Here is an 18,218-nt window from a genome sequence, read left to right on the forward strand (position 1 = left end):
TCTTCATATCGAAGTGGGGAGACCTAAAACGCCAAGAGCGCAGTGTGGACCTAGGAGAAAAGGGCTAAGGAGGCTGCTGGGCTGCCCCATTTGCAGGCACTGAGGCCTCCCTGTTCTAGGCAAAAAGCCAAAAGGAGCCCAGGACCCTACACTCCAGCCAGGCCCAGCAGGAGCTAACCCTGCAGTGAACACTGTAGCATAATTCAAAGTAAGAAATATGAAATGCAATGCTGACACTATGTTTTAAGGGCCATGTGGAAAAACTGGAGCACTTCCAGACACAGGTCACAGAAACGATTATTTTAAAGTGAGAGAGATACAGAAGTTAAGTATATTTGGTTTGAGTGAGAAATGATCATCTCTTTCCGAGGACCATCTTCCAAGGGCTGCTCTGCCTGGCCATGGAAAAGAAGGAAAATGTCTCCCAGCCTCAATTCTACATTATCTCTTTCATCTATGACACAGAAGTCACTAGCATCATGTAAAATGTCAAATTTAGCTGACTAAAAAAAACTCACAAAATTTGCAACTTAACAATCATTCTTTAATATATCAGGCCTCTGGGGAAACCAAAAGCTTGGAAAATATATAACTCATTCCAAATGACTGTCATAAAGTGGTAAAGTCAAAGTCATTTACGTAACCACTAACAACCTCAACCAGCAGCTCCATTAAACACGACCTACAAACCTCGCAAAACAAGGACCAACTAATAACACAAGGAGTCATTAAAGGGCCTAAATAGAGCGAGGGAGCCACTCTAGTTTCAATGAGATCAGAGTCTATTTAATAGTTGTGATTAATATTTATTGAGTGCACACTGGACGCACATGATTATTCAGCAAAACTTTAGATTTATATTAGTTGATGGTAATTAACAAATATACTGAGCAGTTTTTCCAAATGTGAGGATACAGATGAGAGGTCGTAAAATACATATATTAAAAAAGTTGTACATATACATCAAACTCTGTTTTTCACTCATTATTTTTTCCCTTCTACAGTTTTGGGAAACTGAAAAAGATGTGCTAGAAGATAAAAAAGATGGCATATTCATTCAGTAAGTGCCTTCCAAGTGCCTGGCACTGGGCTACACGCTAGAGAAACAAAGATGACTAGGACATGGTTCCTGTTCTTAAGGAGTTCACGGTCTAATGAGTCAGACATTCGAGAACAGTTGATGCCCCTGTGTGCTTGATCAAAGTGCTCTGCAGAGGTGGAGTGGAGGAAGGCTTCACTGAAGACATGACAGGGGCCCTGGCTCTTGGGAGAGAAGAGTTCTCTAGGCAGAGAAGGGAAAGGCATTCCAGGCTACTGGGAGCATGAATTCTCAAAGACAAGGGTTACATCTTGAGCATCTTTTTAATCCCCAAGCCTACTACAGGTCCCTCTTACCATAGTGGGCACTCAGTAAACATCCGAACAATGTACGTAACAGTGAATGAACAAACTAATAAATTAACGAACACTAATCTTCTTTCTCTATATATTCAGAAATGACTCTAGATGCCTGAGAAGAAGGAAGACCATGACAACAAAAAAATCCCTTTTTATTTTTCCTTTTTCTCCCCGAAGCCCCCCGGTACATAGCTGTATATTTTTAGTTGTGGGTCCTTCTAGTTGTGGCATGTGGGACGCCACCCCAGCATGGCTTGATGAGCAGTGCCATGTCTGCGCCCAGGATCCAAACCAGTGAAACCCTGGGCCGCCAAAGTGAGCGCACGAACTTAACCACTTGGCCACGAGGCCGGCCCCAAAAAATCCCTTTGGAGAGCCCATGAACCGAGAAAAAAACCAGATGCTTACTCTCCTGGCTCATCACAGCCAGAGAGGTGGTACTAGAGACCAGGAAGTCCTCCAGGACCGACTCCTCTCCACATCCATCCCTGGACACAGTCTCAGGAGCCTGGATGAATCACACCGCAAGCTTCGCCTGCAGATCACAGACAGCATTGTTCAGCAGCGAGGGTGTATGCGACAGCTACAGTCTCAGGCAGCCTTTCTTGCCCATGAGGTAGAAAGCACGGACTTGGTAATCATGCCATACCCTAGAGTGCAAGGGAAACAAAGTGAAAATAAAACCAGGGTTGGAACGAGAGGGGTGAAGGGATGAAGGATGATCACAGGGCCGGGGAGCAATCCTTCGGGTCCTCTATGGAGTGCCGCAGTGGGTCATCTCCACGCTTAGATCGGTGCTATGTCTCAAAAACATCCCTGCAGGCGGTCTGCAGTCCTTCATGCTGCAGCCTCACACCTTTATCTGCAAAATTTTGTTTTCACAAATATTTTTATTTATCTTATTATTTTAATTAAAGCCAACTTAAACTTTAAGAATGGTGAATAATTTCTCAGACTTATCAAGGCTTTTAATATACTAATGTGCATTGTTACCTTCCAAAGAGCGGATTGATTCCGCAATCTGTCCCCAGACTAAAACATCCTGCATTCCTTTTATCAAAGACCATTTTGTAGGACTGCTTGTCCTACACAGAATACATATGGAAAAATGCGGCCCCGCCCCTTCGGGCCACAGCAAATGTAGCAAGGGAGTAAAGAGGAAGTTATACAGCACAATTTTTTTTTTTGGTGAAGCAGCTGTGTGCTATAATCATCATCTTGATAAATACTGTGACCTAATTAAAAAAGAAAAATGGAATGATGCTTGCACCAAAAAAAATGATAAAAGGAAATGTGGAAGGATTCTATTCACCCAATTTAGAGAGAGAGGATAGTTGGACAGTTGCTCATTACTTGTTGGTTTGTTCTTTCGTTACTTAGGAATGAGGCAATGCATTCATAGTACCCTTTAAAAACCAGGCATGGGATCTTAATCCAAGAATTTATCTAAACCCATTTTGAAACCATTTGCATTTTCAGCAGTGCAACCTCCAAAGAAAGCAGTCCTTCCAGGACTTTACACAGGAGTAGACCAACTCGCTAAACAAAGCAGGGCCGCAGCCCAGCATCCCTGAGCGAACAGCAGGTCATCCAAAGGTCTGTGCACGATGGCTGAGTCTCTAGGCTGAACAGTGGCTGCTGCCTTCACTTCCAAGCAGTTGTGGAAAATGTGCTTGGCGTAAGAATGCTCCGCTGGCCCATCTTCTGAGTGATGTGAGGCTGGCCTTCTTCACCCAGGGAAAGAGAAAGCAAAGAGGGAACAAAGAAACTTCCCTTTCTTCTGCCTCCAGGTGGGTTGCTTCCCCTCTGGTACAAAGGGAAAAACTGTGCACGGAGAACGTAGTGCAGATTCTTCTTCTAACGCTAGTCTAGCCCGTTGCACACCTTCATTTGTCTGACTCTAACAGCTCCTTTCAAAGTTCAGCCGATGCTCCTGAACGGACGGCCGCTACCCTCATCAGCTAAGGAACCAAGGCACCCTGCATGCTTGTTAAATGTACCGAATGAAGCCAGAGCACACTCAACACTATGGCCACTGGCTGCTCCTCCCCAGTGTGCCTGGACCCTCTGCTCCCTCCAGCTGTCCTTCTGCCCAAGCCTGTTCATGCTGCTCACATAAGCATAGCTTAATGTTCAGTGAACTCAGAATATGATGGTTAAAAAAATAGTTTGCTGATTTTATGAAGACAAAGTGAATGGTTTAGAAAGAATCAACAAAGCTGAGTTAAAGAAAAAGTCTGTCAAATTAGGTGTGCATGACATAATGGTAAAGGACTCAGAAGGACAGGGTCACCAGAACAGCAAATTCTGCAGGGAGGCTGCCTCCCGAGCGTCTCTACATCGTCAGTTGCTTCAGAGAAACCAAAACTGGTTGTATCAAAAGATGCAATTTGTGGGCTGGTCCCGTGGCCTACTGGTTAAGTTCAGCACACTCTGCTTTGGCGGCCCAGGTTCTGTTCCTGGGTGTGAATCTACACCACTCATCAGCAGCCATGCTGTGGCAGCGACCCACATACAAATAGAGGAAGACTGGCACAGGCGTCAGCTCAGGGTGAATCTTCCTCAGCAAAAAGTAAATAAACAAATAAATAAAGATGCAATTTTGGTGTGCTTTATCCAAGAAAAATGATGAGGCACTCCAAATTGGGTGATCCACATACAAACAAAATGTCTTGGGGGCCAGCCCCATGGCCAAGTGGTTAAGTTTGCACGCTCCGCTTTGGTGGCCCAAGGTTTTGCTGGTTTAGATCCTGGGCGTGGACATGGCACTGCTCATCAGGCCATGCTGAGGTGGCGTCCCACATGCCACAACTAGAAGGACCCACATCTATAATATACAACCATGTACTGGGGAGCTTTGGGGATAAAAAGCAGGAAAAAAAAGAAAATGTCTTGGCCCAACATATATATCCCTTGTTATGATTTCCTGACCTTTCACTTAACCTTCCAACCTCTGGTCTCAAGCTCACAGGCTAAGACAGCATCTGCTATACATCTGTTGATCTGCACTTCTTATTTTCCTTTTGATGGTGGGTACCAGCCCACCTCCCTAGTTCTGAGGACGTATGCATTACTGAGCGGGAGCAGTAGAAAACACAAGACCAGAAGTCAGAAAACACAGATTCTAGTTTCTAGTCATTTCCTGAACTGTTGTCTTGGAAGCCACCTCTCTCTTTGGAACTCAGTTTCCTCATCTATAAAGTGTCCGGTTCGGGGCTAGGGATGGAGGGCGAGAGGGACCACGCAATCTTTCAGGTCTCTTCTAATTCTTTAAATGCCATTCCACGCAATCCAGCTCATGGAAGACAGACAGGGTTCCTTATAACGTTTAGTGATCTTTATTTGGAATATAAAATATTAACACTTGGAAAAAATATAAATTCATTGTTAATGTTGAGAATAAGCAAATTTGCTTGAAAAAAGTAAAATTTTTTAGAAATTGTAATTACAAAGAAGAAATTTCAATTATAAAATTTTGTATATATATATAAAATTATTAAAATAAGATTTAAATTACCAATATACTATTGATCATAGATATCCCTATAATTTGAGACTGGGGGAAAAGTCTGTAAGAGGTTACATCTCAAATGTCTATGCTTTCTATAACAAAAACTTTTGGGAGAAATGATCCTTACTAATTTACAGTTCCAAAGTGGGTTACGAAGCTGTAGTTCTGGGAATAGCGTTCAAAATAAAATTGTTTAAATAATTTCCAGTATTAATTTTAATCTTGAAAATACCAAACTACAAACCATTACTGACTGGAGAAAATAAACTACTCAAAGAAACAAATGCTGCCGTCTTTAAAATCTTTAGTTCTGCAACAGAACTAACATGAAAAACTGCCCCAAGACTCAGTTTAAGCCACAACTGAATTTCTTCAACAGCAACGAGGCTTCTCAAAAATATGTGTTTCTAGATAAAAAGAAAATTATTAGAGAGCACTGTCTAACATACTGTTTTGATATTTCTTTCATTTTAATTAGAACAGTGCCTGAATTCCTCTTTGTGCCACAAATGCTATACAAACTAGGCTTATATAGGAAGATAAGAGATTTAAATCGAAGTACCCCTCATCTTTTAAAATAACCGCTTACCACTTGTGAGTAGGAAATGTAACAGTGTAATAATCAGTTTCTATGCTGCCTCGGGAGTCTATATCAATTTCAAGTTTTCTTTTATGATTCAGCTATTCCAAGAGTCTGAAAATATTTCATTAAAAATTAATGTGTTATCCACACAAATGGCAAATATTGAAAAATAGGAGTATAAATAAAAATAATAAAAATAGTAAGTCTGCTAATACTGAAGAGGAAGGAAGAGGGGAGGGGAGGAGAGCACGCGAGAAGGAGAGAGATTTCAAACATCCGGTTTCTATTCTGGACCATTTATAGAAACAGACAGACACAGCAAGCGGAAGCCAAATGTATTCTTGGGCTCTGACAGGATTTGTTTTCTATCTTGTCATTATTTTTACGGTCTTCTTCCTAATAATATTTCTCTAGTGTTCTAGATTTCCTGACCGACAATACCAGTCTCGTTCAGAGTTTACAAATGAGAGTTGGGGGGGATGTGGACACACTCACGGAGTCTAGCTGCCTTGTGCGCCCACTCGCTGGGGTCTCAGTACTCCCAGGAACTCCTCAGCACAAAGCACGCAACCATGACAGCTTCACTCCCATCCTATGCATCCTTCCCAAACTCCTCTGGGCGATCTTCTTAGGATCCAACACACGGTCCCCAGCAGAGCAACAGGCATCTGGTCTATTACACAAAGGTAATGATGAATGCATAGTCCGCATCCCCCTAACGCTGGCGCAAATGCAACACACTCACTCACTGTGCATCCTCTTTGTTCTTTCTGTAAGAGTGATTCCATGTTAAGGAGAAAGCAAGTACCCACCTTATTCTGTCTCAACCCTTTCCATTTAAATGTCATCGAGAAAAAGTCACATTGCCTATTAAACATGCAGCCAGGGACACACACTTGTCCCTATATCAAAATAAAACACAATCAGGTTCCCCTACACCAAAGATAATGAGGGAACTATTCTGAAAATATGAAAGAGTTTGTTTATATAGGCTATAAAAAATATCCTTTTGCCTCAAAATAAGTGTCCCTCTTTATTGGACACTGATCATTTTCTATAGAATTGAAATTGTACATGAAATTATAATTGTGCCTTGTGTAATATAAATTGATTGTCTCAAGTATTGGGAAAGGATTTGAATTTTAATGGATTATTTTGCTGGGGATGTGCCCAGCAAGTCAGCACAAACTCTAAGGGCTCTAACTGTGGAGGTACACACCAAACATTTACATAAATCAGGATGGACGGCGTGGTGTCAAGAACGGATCCTAAAATGGTCCAGAACGGGTAGTAAGCTTTTCTCTGTGAAGAAGAAATCAGCTGCTAACTTTCCATGTTGGGAGATTCTGTGACAGTGCAGCTGTAATTTGGTTTCTCTTTCTGAAAAAATGGTAAAACCCACATATTAGTAAAAAGGACTTTGGTGGCTATGTTGTTGTTTTGGTTTTTTTTCATATTCTTTCTTTCTACAGCTTAGGTCATCTATGAAAATCAGGGCTTCACCCCGAGGGAAGAACTGACGTAAAATCCAGCAGCGCTGTGTCAAAAAGCACTTAAGACACACGTGAGCGTGACACTTGGGTGTCTGAGGCAAGGCCGTCCAGGAAGTGGCTGCAGACACACCCAGCAGCATGTACACAGTCACTGCTTGACGCATCTCCTTGTAATAAATCCAGTATCTATGAAGTCAAACAAATCTCCTCCACATTCACAATCACGGGCAAGAGCAGACCTCAGCCATTTGCTACCCAAATGGCTGCAACATTTTTACCGTTAAATTACAACCAGTGACGAGGAAGGACAGATACACATCTGCCTGAAATTGCCAGCCTCCTAAGATCTCTTTCTCAAACCCTCAGCCTCAAGAAGCACTGTTGATATAGGTGTAAAAATCACCTCCGGGTACCATATGATGAACTCTTTACAAGACAGCCAAATGCGTACCTCAGCTATAAAGCATTATGAATTTATTTTAACTGCTATCTATTTGAGATATTTTAAGAATTTAAAATACAAGACTTTAATCATTTCAACCTTGAAAGAGCCTCTTTTTGCAATGGAAAACTGGTGGTATTAACCTAGACATACATACAGATGTTACGTACAGAGTATAAAGAAAGATTCAGCCCAGTGAATAAAGATTTCTTCTCCTATTCTTCAAACTTTCCTGAATGAATTTCTATGATACTAAAGAATCAAGCTGAATAGAAGGCATTTCTTTCTATAACAAAGTTCAGACAGGGCAATAAATTATGACCAACTACGGTTTTGACAGATTTCTTCCCAAGTGCTGATCTGGCTGTGTAAACAACCCCAGCAATAAGATAGTTCAAGGTCTACATGTCCGATAACTTTTTTTTTTAAGAACCCAGAATTTCCTGGCAACTAGATGTTTGATTAAAATTCCATGTTGCATAATTAGTAAGTCTCGGATTTTGTATAATACAGCCTAACAGTGTGAAGTCTAATAAAATGCCGTACCCAATGCACACCATTTCACTGTATAAGAGTATGAAATCTGGCCACAGGTGGGTATCTAGAAATAAAGAGCCAAAGCAAAGCAACAGAACCATGAAAAGAGAGAGGGAAAGTCAGGTAAAGGTGAGAGGGTACCAACAGGGAGAAGATAAGCAGCACCGGCAGGTTAGAAACGACGCAGCATGGACAGCTCCTCTGGCATGGCAGTCGCCGTCCACGCCCACCCACGCTCGCAGAGGACTGGGTGAACTTCAGGGAGCAGCCGGAGTCAGCAATGCCCCAGCTCCAGGGATGTCTGCTGGCTCTTCAAGACACATTTGACTAGCGTGTCAACAGTAAAATTTGCATGTAGGGAAAAGAGTGACTCCAAAGCCACTTTAATGCTGCTTTTGTATGTTTCCACAAAATGCCTTTGAAATGCCTGCTCTTTAAACTGCTGCCTATTTTCCATGGATGATAAGGAAAAAATAGTTCTGCTCCTATGTGTGTACGCACATACACAAAACATATTGCATGGGTGATAGCTATTTTTAAAGCCAATTAATTTCCAGAAAACAAAAGCTCAGAAAATATCACCCTATATCCCTATATCATCAAGACGTAATCATGAAACCAAACATTCTCTTTAATCTGTTAAATTTCTATCACTAGCAGTCTGCATGTTATACTTGGTGAAAACGCAGGAAATTGCTTCTTTCCACCCTAAATATACACATCCAGCTAAACAAAGGGAAACACTTTTTAAAAGGACTGAAGTCATGGCTCTCCTTATGTAACCACCTCAGAAGTTATTTTGTTCAAAATTACCAAATAAATGTCAAAAACAACAATGGAATTCCACAAAAGAGTTAATTCATTATGTTTGCTCGAGTCCAGACGTCAATGTCTCGTGCAGCATCAAAGAGCGCCACGGAGCAGGCCCGCACGGCTCAGCGCCTGGCGCCCTGCCCGCCCGGCCTGACCAGCCCGCCGGGCCTTCCCTCAGCTGCCCAGGGCGCCCTCTCCCAGGCCAAATGACCACCTCCCCAGTCAAGTGACAAAGGTCTACTTTGGAACAAAACCCCCCAAGAGCAGCCTAGAACTGAGTATTTCCTGAGAGAAAAGTGAGGTTTTTGCCATTCTATCAGTGGAGCTTACTTAGTTTTAAAGGAAGACCTGCTATTTCGTGTTCTTCTTCTCATTTGGTTAATTGTTTATTTAATGATGGTATACTATTAAGTTTGAAGTGAAAAATAAAACATACGAACTTATTATTTTATTTGACAAAAACACATATTGCTTCGTATGTGCCTGGCCAACTCTGAGCTCATTTCCGCCTCAGCACCCCCCGAGGCGGTGAGGACTAGTGTCCCCGTCGTGCGGATGAGGAGGCCGAGTCACCGAGAGGTGGAGGCACCTGCCCAAGGTCCACAGCCAGGTCAGTGGTGGGGCTGGGATTAGAACCCAGGCAGAAGGCTCCAGAAACTGCATGTTCCTAACCACTAAGCACCATATGCTCTGTTAGTAATTAAACCTTTTTAAAAGCTCATTTAGTCTGGCTGGAACCTGAGGAGCTCTCAGCCTAAAAGGCCCCTAGCAGAGCATATGACTGTTAGATGCCACTCTGTCACTCGCAAGTGGGAATGGGGAAATCTGCCGGGTCGCTCTGTGGAGGGGACTCTACAGTCGGGGAACGCAGGCCTGGCTCAGACGCGGCCTGCTGGGGGAACTCAGAGCAGCACCGACGCCCCTGGGGAAAGCCTGGGCGTGGGCACCAGGCACCCCTGCAGTCCCAGGCCCGAAACGCTACTCATTAGCTATGCGATTCGAGGGTAAGTCACACGACCTCTCGAGCCTCAGCTTCCCCCTCTAAAAATAGGAGACAAGAATGCTACCTCGATAGAATTGATCTGATGGTTAAATGTAGCAGGGCCTCTCTGCTGGAGGTTCTTTAAGAACAAAACTGCAGTCTCGTGTTAGAGACCACAAAGTCCCGTCTGCCTAAGAAATATTGTGATCCACCACAAGACAGCTGACAGTCACAGTAACACACACTGTACGTATACAGTGCTTATAGACACCTGCGATCTGATTTCATCCTCATAACTATTCCGCATGGTATATAATCCCCGTTTTATGGACAAAGAAGTTGAGGCTGAAAGAGTTTTTTTGGCCTGTCCAAAATCATATGTTGGCAGGTGACATGGTTGGCCCACAAACCCTAAGCTTTTGCTCCCTATCCAGTGTTCTTTCCTTATTATGAATTGCTACGTTTCCTCAGAAGACATGACACTTGCTTGCAATAAGCTTATGGTATAAATGGAGAAAGTGAAAGAATATGAAAAAGTAGAAATACTAATTGCTCCAAGATCTTGGAGAGAATAGAGTAGCTGTCTCTGGTTGTGGGGTGTCAGGCAGCTTGTACTGATGGGGGTCTTAGCCACCCAGAGATTGCAGAACCCAGGCTTTCTTGGAGAGGAAAAGAAACCAAGGTAGAGATTCAGGGACAAAATGAAGAAAAGAAAATGAGAGACATTTGACCAAAGACACATTTGCAGGAATGCTCACAACCAGTGAAGGGTAACCGGTGGCTCTGGAAGGGAAGAGAAGCGAAGAGGAAGCCAGGTCAGGGACGTACACAATGAAGCCTCTCCCAAGGGCTGGCCTTGCAGCTGACATTATTTAATGCTATTATCCATGAAAGCTGTTATCAGATTATCAGCAGCGTCCCCTCCGAGGCCCTCATTCCTCTTGAGCTCATGGAGTCCATGGTGGCCCTTTTGGTTCTGTCACCTGAGGCTCACTGCACACACCTCAAGTCTTGAGCTCCTCCTGCTACCTGGAGCCCAGTGATATGCCAACCCCTAGAATTTAGCATTTGACTTCTGAAGCAGCTGCTAAAAAGCGCTGCTTAATGTAACCTGAAGTGCAGGGGAGCTGCCTCCCACAGGGAAAATTCTGGAGCCACGGGAGACGTGAGATGGAAGCTGGGCAGTTTATATCCTCTCCCTTCCTCCCTCCGGGAGCTCCTTGGAGGCACGGTTTCCTGTACAGCCTGTCCAGAAACGTCTGTGTGGTTGTGTCTCTGTGGCTTATCATGAAGCAGCTTCCAGGGTGGTAACACAGTGTCTCACACTCTGTTCCATTCTTCCATGCCTCACCCTGCTTCCCCTCACTCTCGCTGCCCTGCGATTGCAGCCAAAATAAACATTAGCATTTAATCCTTGCTCAAGTTCTAAAACAGAAATGAAGGAATTGGTAAAATCTTCATTGAAATCACCCACTTAGTCAATATACCCAAAAACAGATATAGAAAGATACACACCAGGGGAATCAGTCATAGAAATGGAAGTATCCTGATGTTGCAAGCAAAGTGACTAGTGAAAAGTCAATAAACTCAGAAATCAGAAACAAACTACAAAGTCAAAGACGGGAGATGATCGGCAGAAAGCTAGCAGGGGCTACTCTGGCTCACCAGGTGTGAGACGGACATCACGGTGTTTAAAAGGCTGAGGTCACAGAGATGCCTCCCTCTCGCTTAAAATCCTCCCAAGACTCCCTTCTCATGGTGCTCAGAATAAATTCCAAACGTTTTTACATGATTCAAAGAAAGACTCTTTCAGATCTAACTTCTGAGGTTCCTCTTCCTCTTAGGACGTGGAAACCACAAAAGAACATTGCCCCCACCCTAAAAATGAGAAAGAAGTCAGATACTCAACAAAACCATCATTTTTCTCGAGCCAATCAGAGACCGGAGGTTGGAAGATATCCAGACAAACTAAATTCGGAAAGGTAATATGCCCCTCTGAGGAGAGAGAGAGCACTTGAGCTGGTTTTCCTTTGGCAGAGCATGGGGAAGAGAAACAGCTGACACAAAAGCAGGTAAGAGGAAGGAAGGTGGAATTTTAATGGATTCTTACAGTGTGGGCCAGTGTGGCTGTCTAGAATCCCTGGGAGCCCCAGACACAAGAGGGCAAGAGGAGTTTGCACTCTTCCACAGGCTCCCTTCCAGTGGATGCTCACGAGAAACACTGGGGGCAGGAGAGGAGACCTGAGACCTCGCCCTGCACCCCACCAGGCAGGCATACGCACAAAACTCTACCCACTTCCTAAACTCTCATATGAAGAAAAAGCCTCCAGCTTCTGGAGGGTGGGCAGGAAACCTTCCCAGGAAAAGGTTCACCGCCTCTGCAGGAAGGTCAGAAACAAAAGCCACCTTCCTCTGGGAGACGGGTGGGAACCTCTAGTATCTGGCCCCAGGAACAGGTGAACTTTCACTGAGGGAGGGGTAGAAGCAAAATCCATCAGTGGCATGAGGGTAAAGGTTTGAAAACCAGTTCTCCGGGGAGAAAGAGGTCCTGATTCATACTGTCTGCCAATTTCTGTGATGTAAATACTTCTTCCACGGCCAATTTAAAACTACCAACGTGATGTCGAATGGCTCACACATTTCTACAAACTTAATAATCAGCTCCAGCACACAGCTCCATGTGACCATGAGGACGCAGCAGGAAATCTCATCTCCATGATAAGGCCACCGAGAGTCAAATGGAGAGGCTAGAGATAAAAAGCACACACAGCATGAGAAATAAAGAATTCCTTTGATGGGCCTTTCAGCAGAATCCACTCAATAGAAGGGGGAAAAAAATCATTAAATTTGAAGATTAGCCAATGGAAATTATCCAAAGTGAAATACAAAGGAGAGAGAAAAGAGTGGGAGTGGGAGTAGGGGTGGAGGGAAAGAAGAGACGAAAACAGCTCATCTAAGAGTTGGAACAACGTCAGGCGATCTAACCAAGGTGCAAGTGGAGTCTCAGAAGGGGGAGAGAGAAAGCCAACGGGAAGATCTAACTCCTAACTGCCGAGGTCCCTTTATGGATACATATATTTTTAACTGAAGTATAATTGTCATAGAATATTAGTTTCAGGTGTACATCATAGTGATTTGGTATTTATATAGATAACAAAATGATCATCACGATAAATCTAGTTACCATCTGTCATCACACAAAGCTACTACAATATTATTGACTACCTTCCCCATGTGGTACATTCACCCATACTTCTTTCCTTCATAACTAGAAGTCTGTTCTCTTAATCCCCTCCTCTCCCCTACCCTCTGGGGACCAGCAGTTTGTTCTCTGTAATTTAGGAGTCTGTTTCCATTTGGTTTTGTGTGTTCCTTTGTTTTGTGGGTTTTGTGTGTGTGTGAGGAAGATTAGCCCTGAGCTAACATCTGCTGCCAATCCTTCTCTCTTAGCTGAGGAAGACTGGCCCTGAGCTGACATCCGTGCCCATCTTCCTCTACTTTATATGTGAGACACCTAGCACAGCACGGCTTGATAAGTGGTGCCTACGTCTGCACCCAGGATCCAAACTGGCGAACCCTGGGCTGCTGAAGCAGAACATGCCAACTAAACTGCTATGCCAGTGGGCCAGCCCCTTATTTTTTTTTATTTTTTGTTGGGAAAGATTCATCCTGAACTAACAACTATTGCCAATCGTCCTCTTGTTTTTCCCCTCCCCAAAGCCCCAGTACATATTTCTATATTCTAGTTGTAAGTCCTAGTTTTTCTACGTGAGCTGCTGCCAAAGCATGGCCACTGACAGACGAGTGGTGTGGTTCTACCACTGGGAACCGAACCCGGGCCACGGAAGTGGACGGTGCGGAATGCTAACAGCTAGACATTTGTGTGCGTTCTTGACCAGACCATGTTCTCCTTGACCCCCAGGACCTTCAAACATCTATTCCTTTTTCTCTGTTAAGGTTACTTCTACTTCTTTTCAGATTCAGTTAGACATTGTTTTTCTAAGGAATTGCATCCTGTCCCTCCAAACCTGGGTGGGGTCAGTCTGGGGCGCCCCTAGAACACCAGGGTCTACTCTCACCACAGCATCACATTCGAGTGATTACTGCATGGCCTCCTCCAAGACTGGGAGCTCCTTAGGGTAGAGATCATGACTTTTTGCTTTGGAATGCTCAACGCTTAATAAATGTTAATAAATATAGGGATATATTAGTAAGCTACAACATAGCAAATCGAGCACAAGCCAGGAATCTGGTTTAGATTTTCACATTGAGCATGCAATGTTTAAAACTATAGAGGCTAAAGCAAAACAGCAAACATGACTACAGAAATGAAAGCAAACTCTATTTAACTTAAAAGCACTAAATTAAATTTTAAATCATAAGAGTTTAGTAATGAAAATGCTAATCAGAGTTTCTCAATCTACCTAAAAGGTAAAATCAGAGAGGGAAATTTAACTTTAAAGAGTGAACTGACTCAAACAGGTTTACACTGGACATATGGAAGAATTTTTAAAGGGATTTTAAGCATGGAAATACACTTTTTGTCTTCTAACATAAGAATAGAAATTTACCTTCTCTCCCTTTTTAGCAAAGTTCTGCCCAAAGAGAGACGTTCAGTGCTATAGCTGTCTGGTTCTTGGTACAGTTCTAACCCTGGGCTACAACTTATTTTTAATTGAATATTTTTTCTAATCTAGACTTAACTGTGGAAAAATAAAAAACAACAGACATTACAAAGATATTAAAACTAGCTAGTTATAGATGGTTGGTCAGAATATTTTCCTCTAAAAAGGTATTAGTTATTATGTTATATTCTTAAAGTTCTTTCTCTTTTTTTTAAAGATTGGCACCTGAGCTAACAACTGTTGCCAATCTTCTTTCTTTCTTTTTTTTCTTTCTGCTTTTTTCCCCAAATCTCCCCAGTACATAGTTGTATATTTTAGTTGTGGGTCCTTCTAGTTGTGGCACGTGGGACGCCGCCTCAGCATGGCCTGATGAGTGATGCCATGTCCGCACTCAGGATTCGAACCGGCGAAACCCTGGGCCACCAAAGCAGAGTGCGCGAACTTAACCACTCGGCCATGGGGCCAGCCCCACATTCTTTCTCTTCTAATTTTCTAAATGCTAGAACAATTTGCCTCCCAGGAAAGGGTTAGCCTTTTTTCCCCCGTTTCTAAAGAAAAGACCTAACAGGTGAAGTTACAAATTGGGGATTAAAAAAGAATGCTCCTCACTCCTGCCTATGCTGAAAATGTGATTTTTTTAACAAGAAGTAAACGTATCCCTCTTGAAATTTCCTTTGGGGCACACTGACAACTTTCACCACTGAATGGAGGACACACACACATTCACATAGTCACAAACACAGACTATCACAGGCATATCCCAAGTAGGGTCCAAAATGTTGTTCCACAAATCAGTGTTAAAAATTCAGAAAGCATTTTCCCTCAGAGATAACATTATGTACACATGGTATTTTGTTTCACAGACTAGCTCACAAGAGCCAATTTAACCCACGATATAAACAAACTACCTGGGAGAATGGAGGCCTCCAACGTTCCTGTGGGACCCAGAATGCAGGAGAGAGCCTGGTGCGCGACAAGGGCCTGGTAATATGTTCAGTGAAGCACGCCGATGGCATAACAGTGTGAAACGTGTAACGAACGCTAAGGCGGTGCCAGTACTGTTCTAAAGACTTCTCATGGCTTATTCTAGGCAATTATCACAATCCTCCAAGATAGCATTTTTCAGAAAAAGGAAGTGAAGAAGTAAGGAAGGCGAAATTTAAGATTTAAGGAATTTGCTCATGACCACATGGCTAGGAAGAAATAAACTGAAGAAAACTCAAGAGAACCTGTTTCTAGATGCATGCTCTTAACTACCTTACACGCTGTTTCTCTACTTTGTTTGAGGTCTTCAAAGCAGAGGACTAGAAATCTGAAGTAGTTTAAAGAGTCTAAGTTCTCTAAGGGCAGGAATGTCTGCTTGTCCAGTGATCTACCCCAAGCATATCAGTGGCATATAACTAGCTCTCAATAAATATTTGATGAATAAGTGAAGGAAGTCTTTTTCCTTTTCCTGGTCTTGGGCTTATCCTAGGAAAAAGTATGAATTATATTAGCATGTCTTTCGCATTTCCTAACTCTGCTTTGTTAGGTACTTCTCCCGTTTAATCTTCTCCCAGGTGATCAGTTATGATAGCGCCTGCCTTGTTCCAGCTATGGTAACTGCACAAGCTGCTTTAAATGATGTATTATCCACTCCAAGATCAAAATTCTAACCCCTATAAGGTGGCAAACCTCCTCTGCTATTGGGAGGAAAACAACCTGATTTCAGGTCTTCCCAATAAAGTATAATCGAACGTGGCTTCCAGTCGTCTTAGGGATTTGTCAATAATGCATAGAATAATTGGATTTTAAAAAGATTGCCTGTTAATCCCAACTGGCTTATAATTTTGGTATAATTTGGGGAAAAGGGTCAAGTTTTCCAAACTCGCCCTGGTTTCCATAGCTTCCAACTCTCCTCTGGGAAGTAACTCGCAGATTGTCCTTAGACCCCTCGGGGGAGGCAGCCTACCTAATCCACACATTTCCACGGTCCGGTGAAATCAAAGCTAGCGATAACAAAGAAAAACTCAAAATAAACAAGCTGCAGTGAGCTTCTTTCCTAGCAACATATGGATTACTTACCATTTTCAATAGTTTGATATTAGAAAATAATGGCATATAAATCTAAAATAATGCAGCAATTTTGTTAATTTACTTCGAATAGTATGTTGTCAGTTGCTTAAAACCACAGATTCCCAAGAAGCACATTGAAAGGAATGCTTCCCAAAGCAAATTGGTGGGGGTGCGGGTGGGGAGATGGGAGGTGGGCATTATCCATACATTTGCTGTAGCGAAAGAGAGCAGGTGATTCACTTCTAAATTACAATTCGTTCAGGACCTGAAACAGTTACTGAGAAACCAATACACTGCTGATGTAAGGACGCAATACTTTACTGTAGGAGGTTTCCAAAACAACTTGCAACAAACAAAATTATCATGAAGCTAAATTAAGAGCAATTTATAATTGAAAGCAACAAGAGCAGCATTTGAAAACCAAGATGACCTCAGTACAACACTGATAATGCAGTAATAACTAAATGTCTTTCCCCCAGTTATGGGAAGTCAAACTATCAGAGCTTGTACAGTATCACAGGAACTCTGCAAGGTGTGGAGGCAGCCAGCGGAATACTACATTAGCATTCTCAGTATCACAGGAACTCTGTAAGGTGTGGTGGCAGCCAGTAGGATACTGCATTAGCATTCTCAGTAACTTGTTTGGGCTCATAAAAAACAAATTTCAGTACCTTTAAACTATTCACTTTATCGGTTTTAAGACTGCTCCTGAGAACTGCAGAAAGGCTCTAGAATTTTGGGTCAGTCTCTGCTCATCATTCCCAGGGAGCCTTGGTCTACACTTTGATTACTCTTCTGAACGAGGCACGATCAATCAAGACATTTACTCAGGGACAGAGAAAGTGTTTCAATTATACACTCCAAACCTAATATCAATAGACTTTTGTTTTATATAAAACAGAGAGAACAGGAGATCAAAAAAACCCTCCAGGCCAAACAACTCCTGTGCAGGCTGCCAAGGGAGGTTAGGCCCCCAGGACATCCCTTCTCCTTGCCTCCGAGGTTTCTGGGGGCATGCGAGTGGCCAGGAGGGACCTCCCAGGAGATGGCAGGCGGTGTCACGGCTGCTCTGGACTGTGGGCTCACAGTGCCTTGACCAGCGCAAACAGAGAGGAAGCCTGCAAGCATGAGAGTGAGGCAGAGGAGCAGACCCTTTCAATCTCAGCATCCCCTGGCCTAGTGCAGAAATGGATGCTGAATAAACACAGAATACACTATTTCTGCCTTCAGCTCACCTCACCAGCACCATATCCATAAACCTGCATTTATCAGCTCATATCCTCTTTTCAGCCAACTCCCCTCTATTCAAATCTTGTAACATTTTTGTCTTTTTTGCCTACCTCAGCATCTCCAAATTTCTTTTGATTCTCAAACCCCCTTCACAGAAATATGAACCCCCTTAGGAATGTATTAAATCATTTCATTATTTTTGTATGCTATGATTAAGAGGGAAGTTTTAACTAAAAACATTTTGTTTGAAATAAACAAACAAAGGTTGAAATATAAAATTTACTTTTAAAGTAATTTTCCTGGACCTAAAACTACTCTGAAAAGTAAAGTCTGTTTTGGAGCTGACCTGGGGGCATAGTGGTTAAGTTCACATGCTCTGCTTTGGCCCAGGGCTTGCAGGTTCAGATCCCGGGCGTGGACCTACGCACTGCTCATCAAGCCATGCTGTGGAGGCATCCCATATACAAAGCAGAGGGAGATGGGCACAGATGTTAGCTCAGGGCTCATCTTCCTCACAAAAAAATAAAGTCTATTTTAAAAAAATATGAA

General features: G+C 43.0%; 1 protein-coding gene across 30 annotated transcripts in view; it reads right to left on the minus strand.

Moving 5' to 3' along the window:
• Window positions 1-18,218, minus strand: part of SDCCAG8 (SHH signaling and ciliogenesis regulator SDCCAG8) — a 222,798-nt gene that overhangs the window by 47,871 nt on the left and 156,709 nt on the right. For 4 of the 30 annotated variants that reach the window (XR_011434146.1, XR_011434143.1, XR_011434147.1 and 1 more), the window contains one exon: window positions 5,988-6,165. The exons of 22 other annotated variants lie outside the window; for them this stretch is intronic. Coding sequence is in view for 3 of the 8 variants with exons in the window: in XM_070255705.1 (XP_070111806.1) it covers window positions 1,982-2,048 (67 nt within the window). In the remaining 5 variants the exon portion in view is untranslated. Of the gene's footprint in view, window positions 1-788; window positions 2,049-5,987; window positions 6,166-18,218 lie in introns of those variants that run through there. 4 more of the 30 variants (XM_070255705.1, XR_011434151.1, XM_070255716.1 and 1 more) reach the window with 4 other exon arrangements.

The sequence above is a fragment of the Equus caballus genome, chromosome 30 (genome assembly GCF_041296265.1).
Source record: "Equus caballus isolate H_3958 breed thoroughbred chromosome 30, TB-T2T, whole genome shotgun sequence".
Lineage (NCBI taxonomy): Eukaryota > Metazoa > Chordata > Mammalia > Perissodactyla > Equidae > Equus > Equus caballus.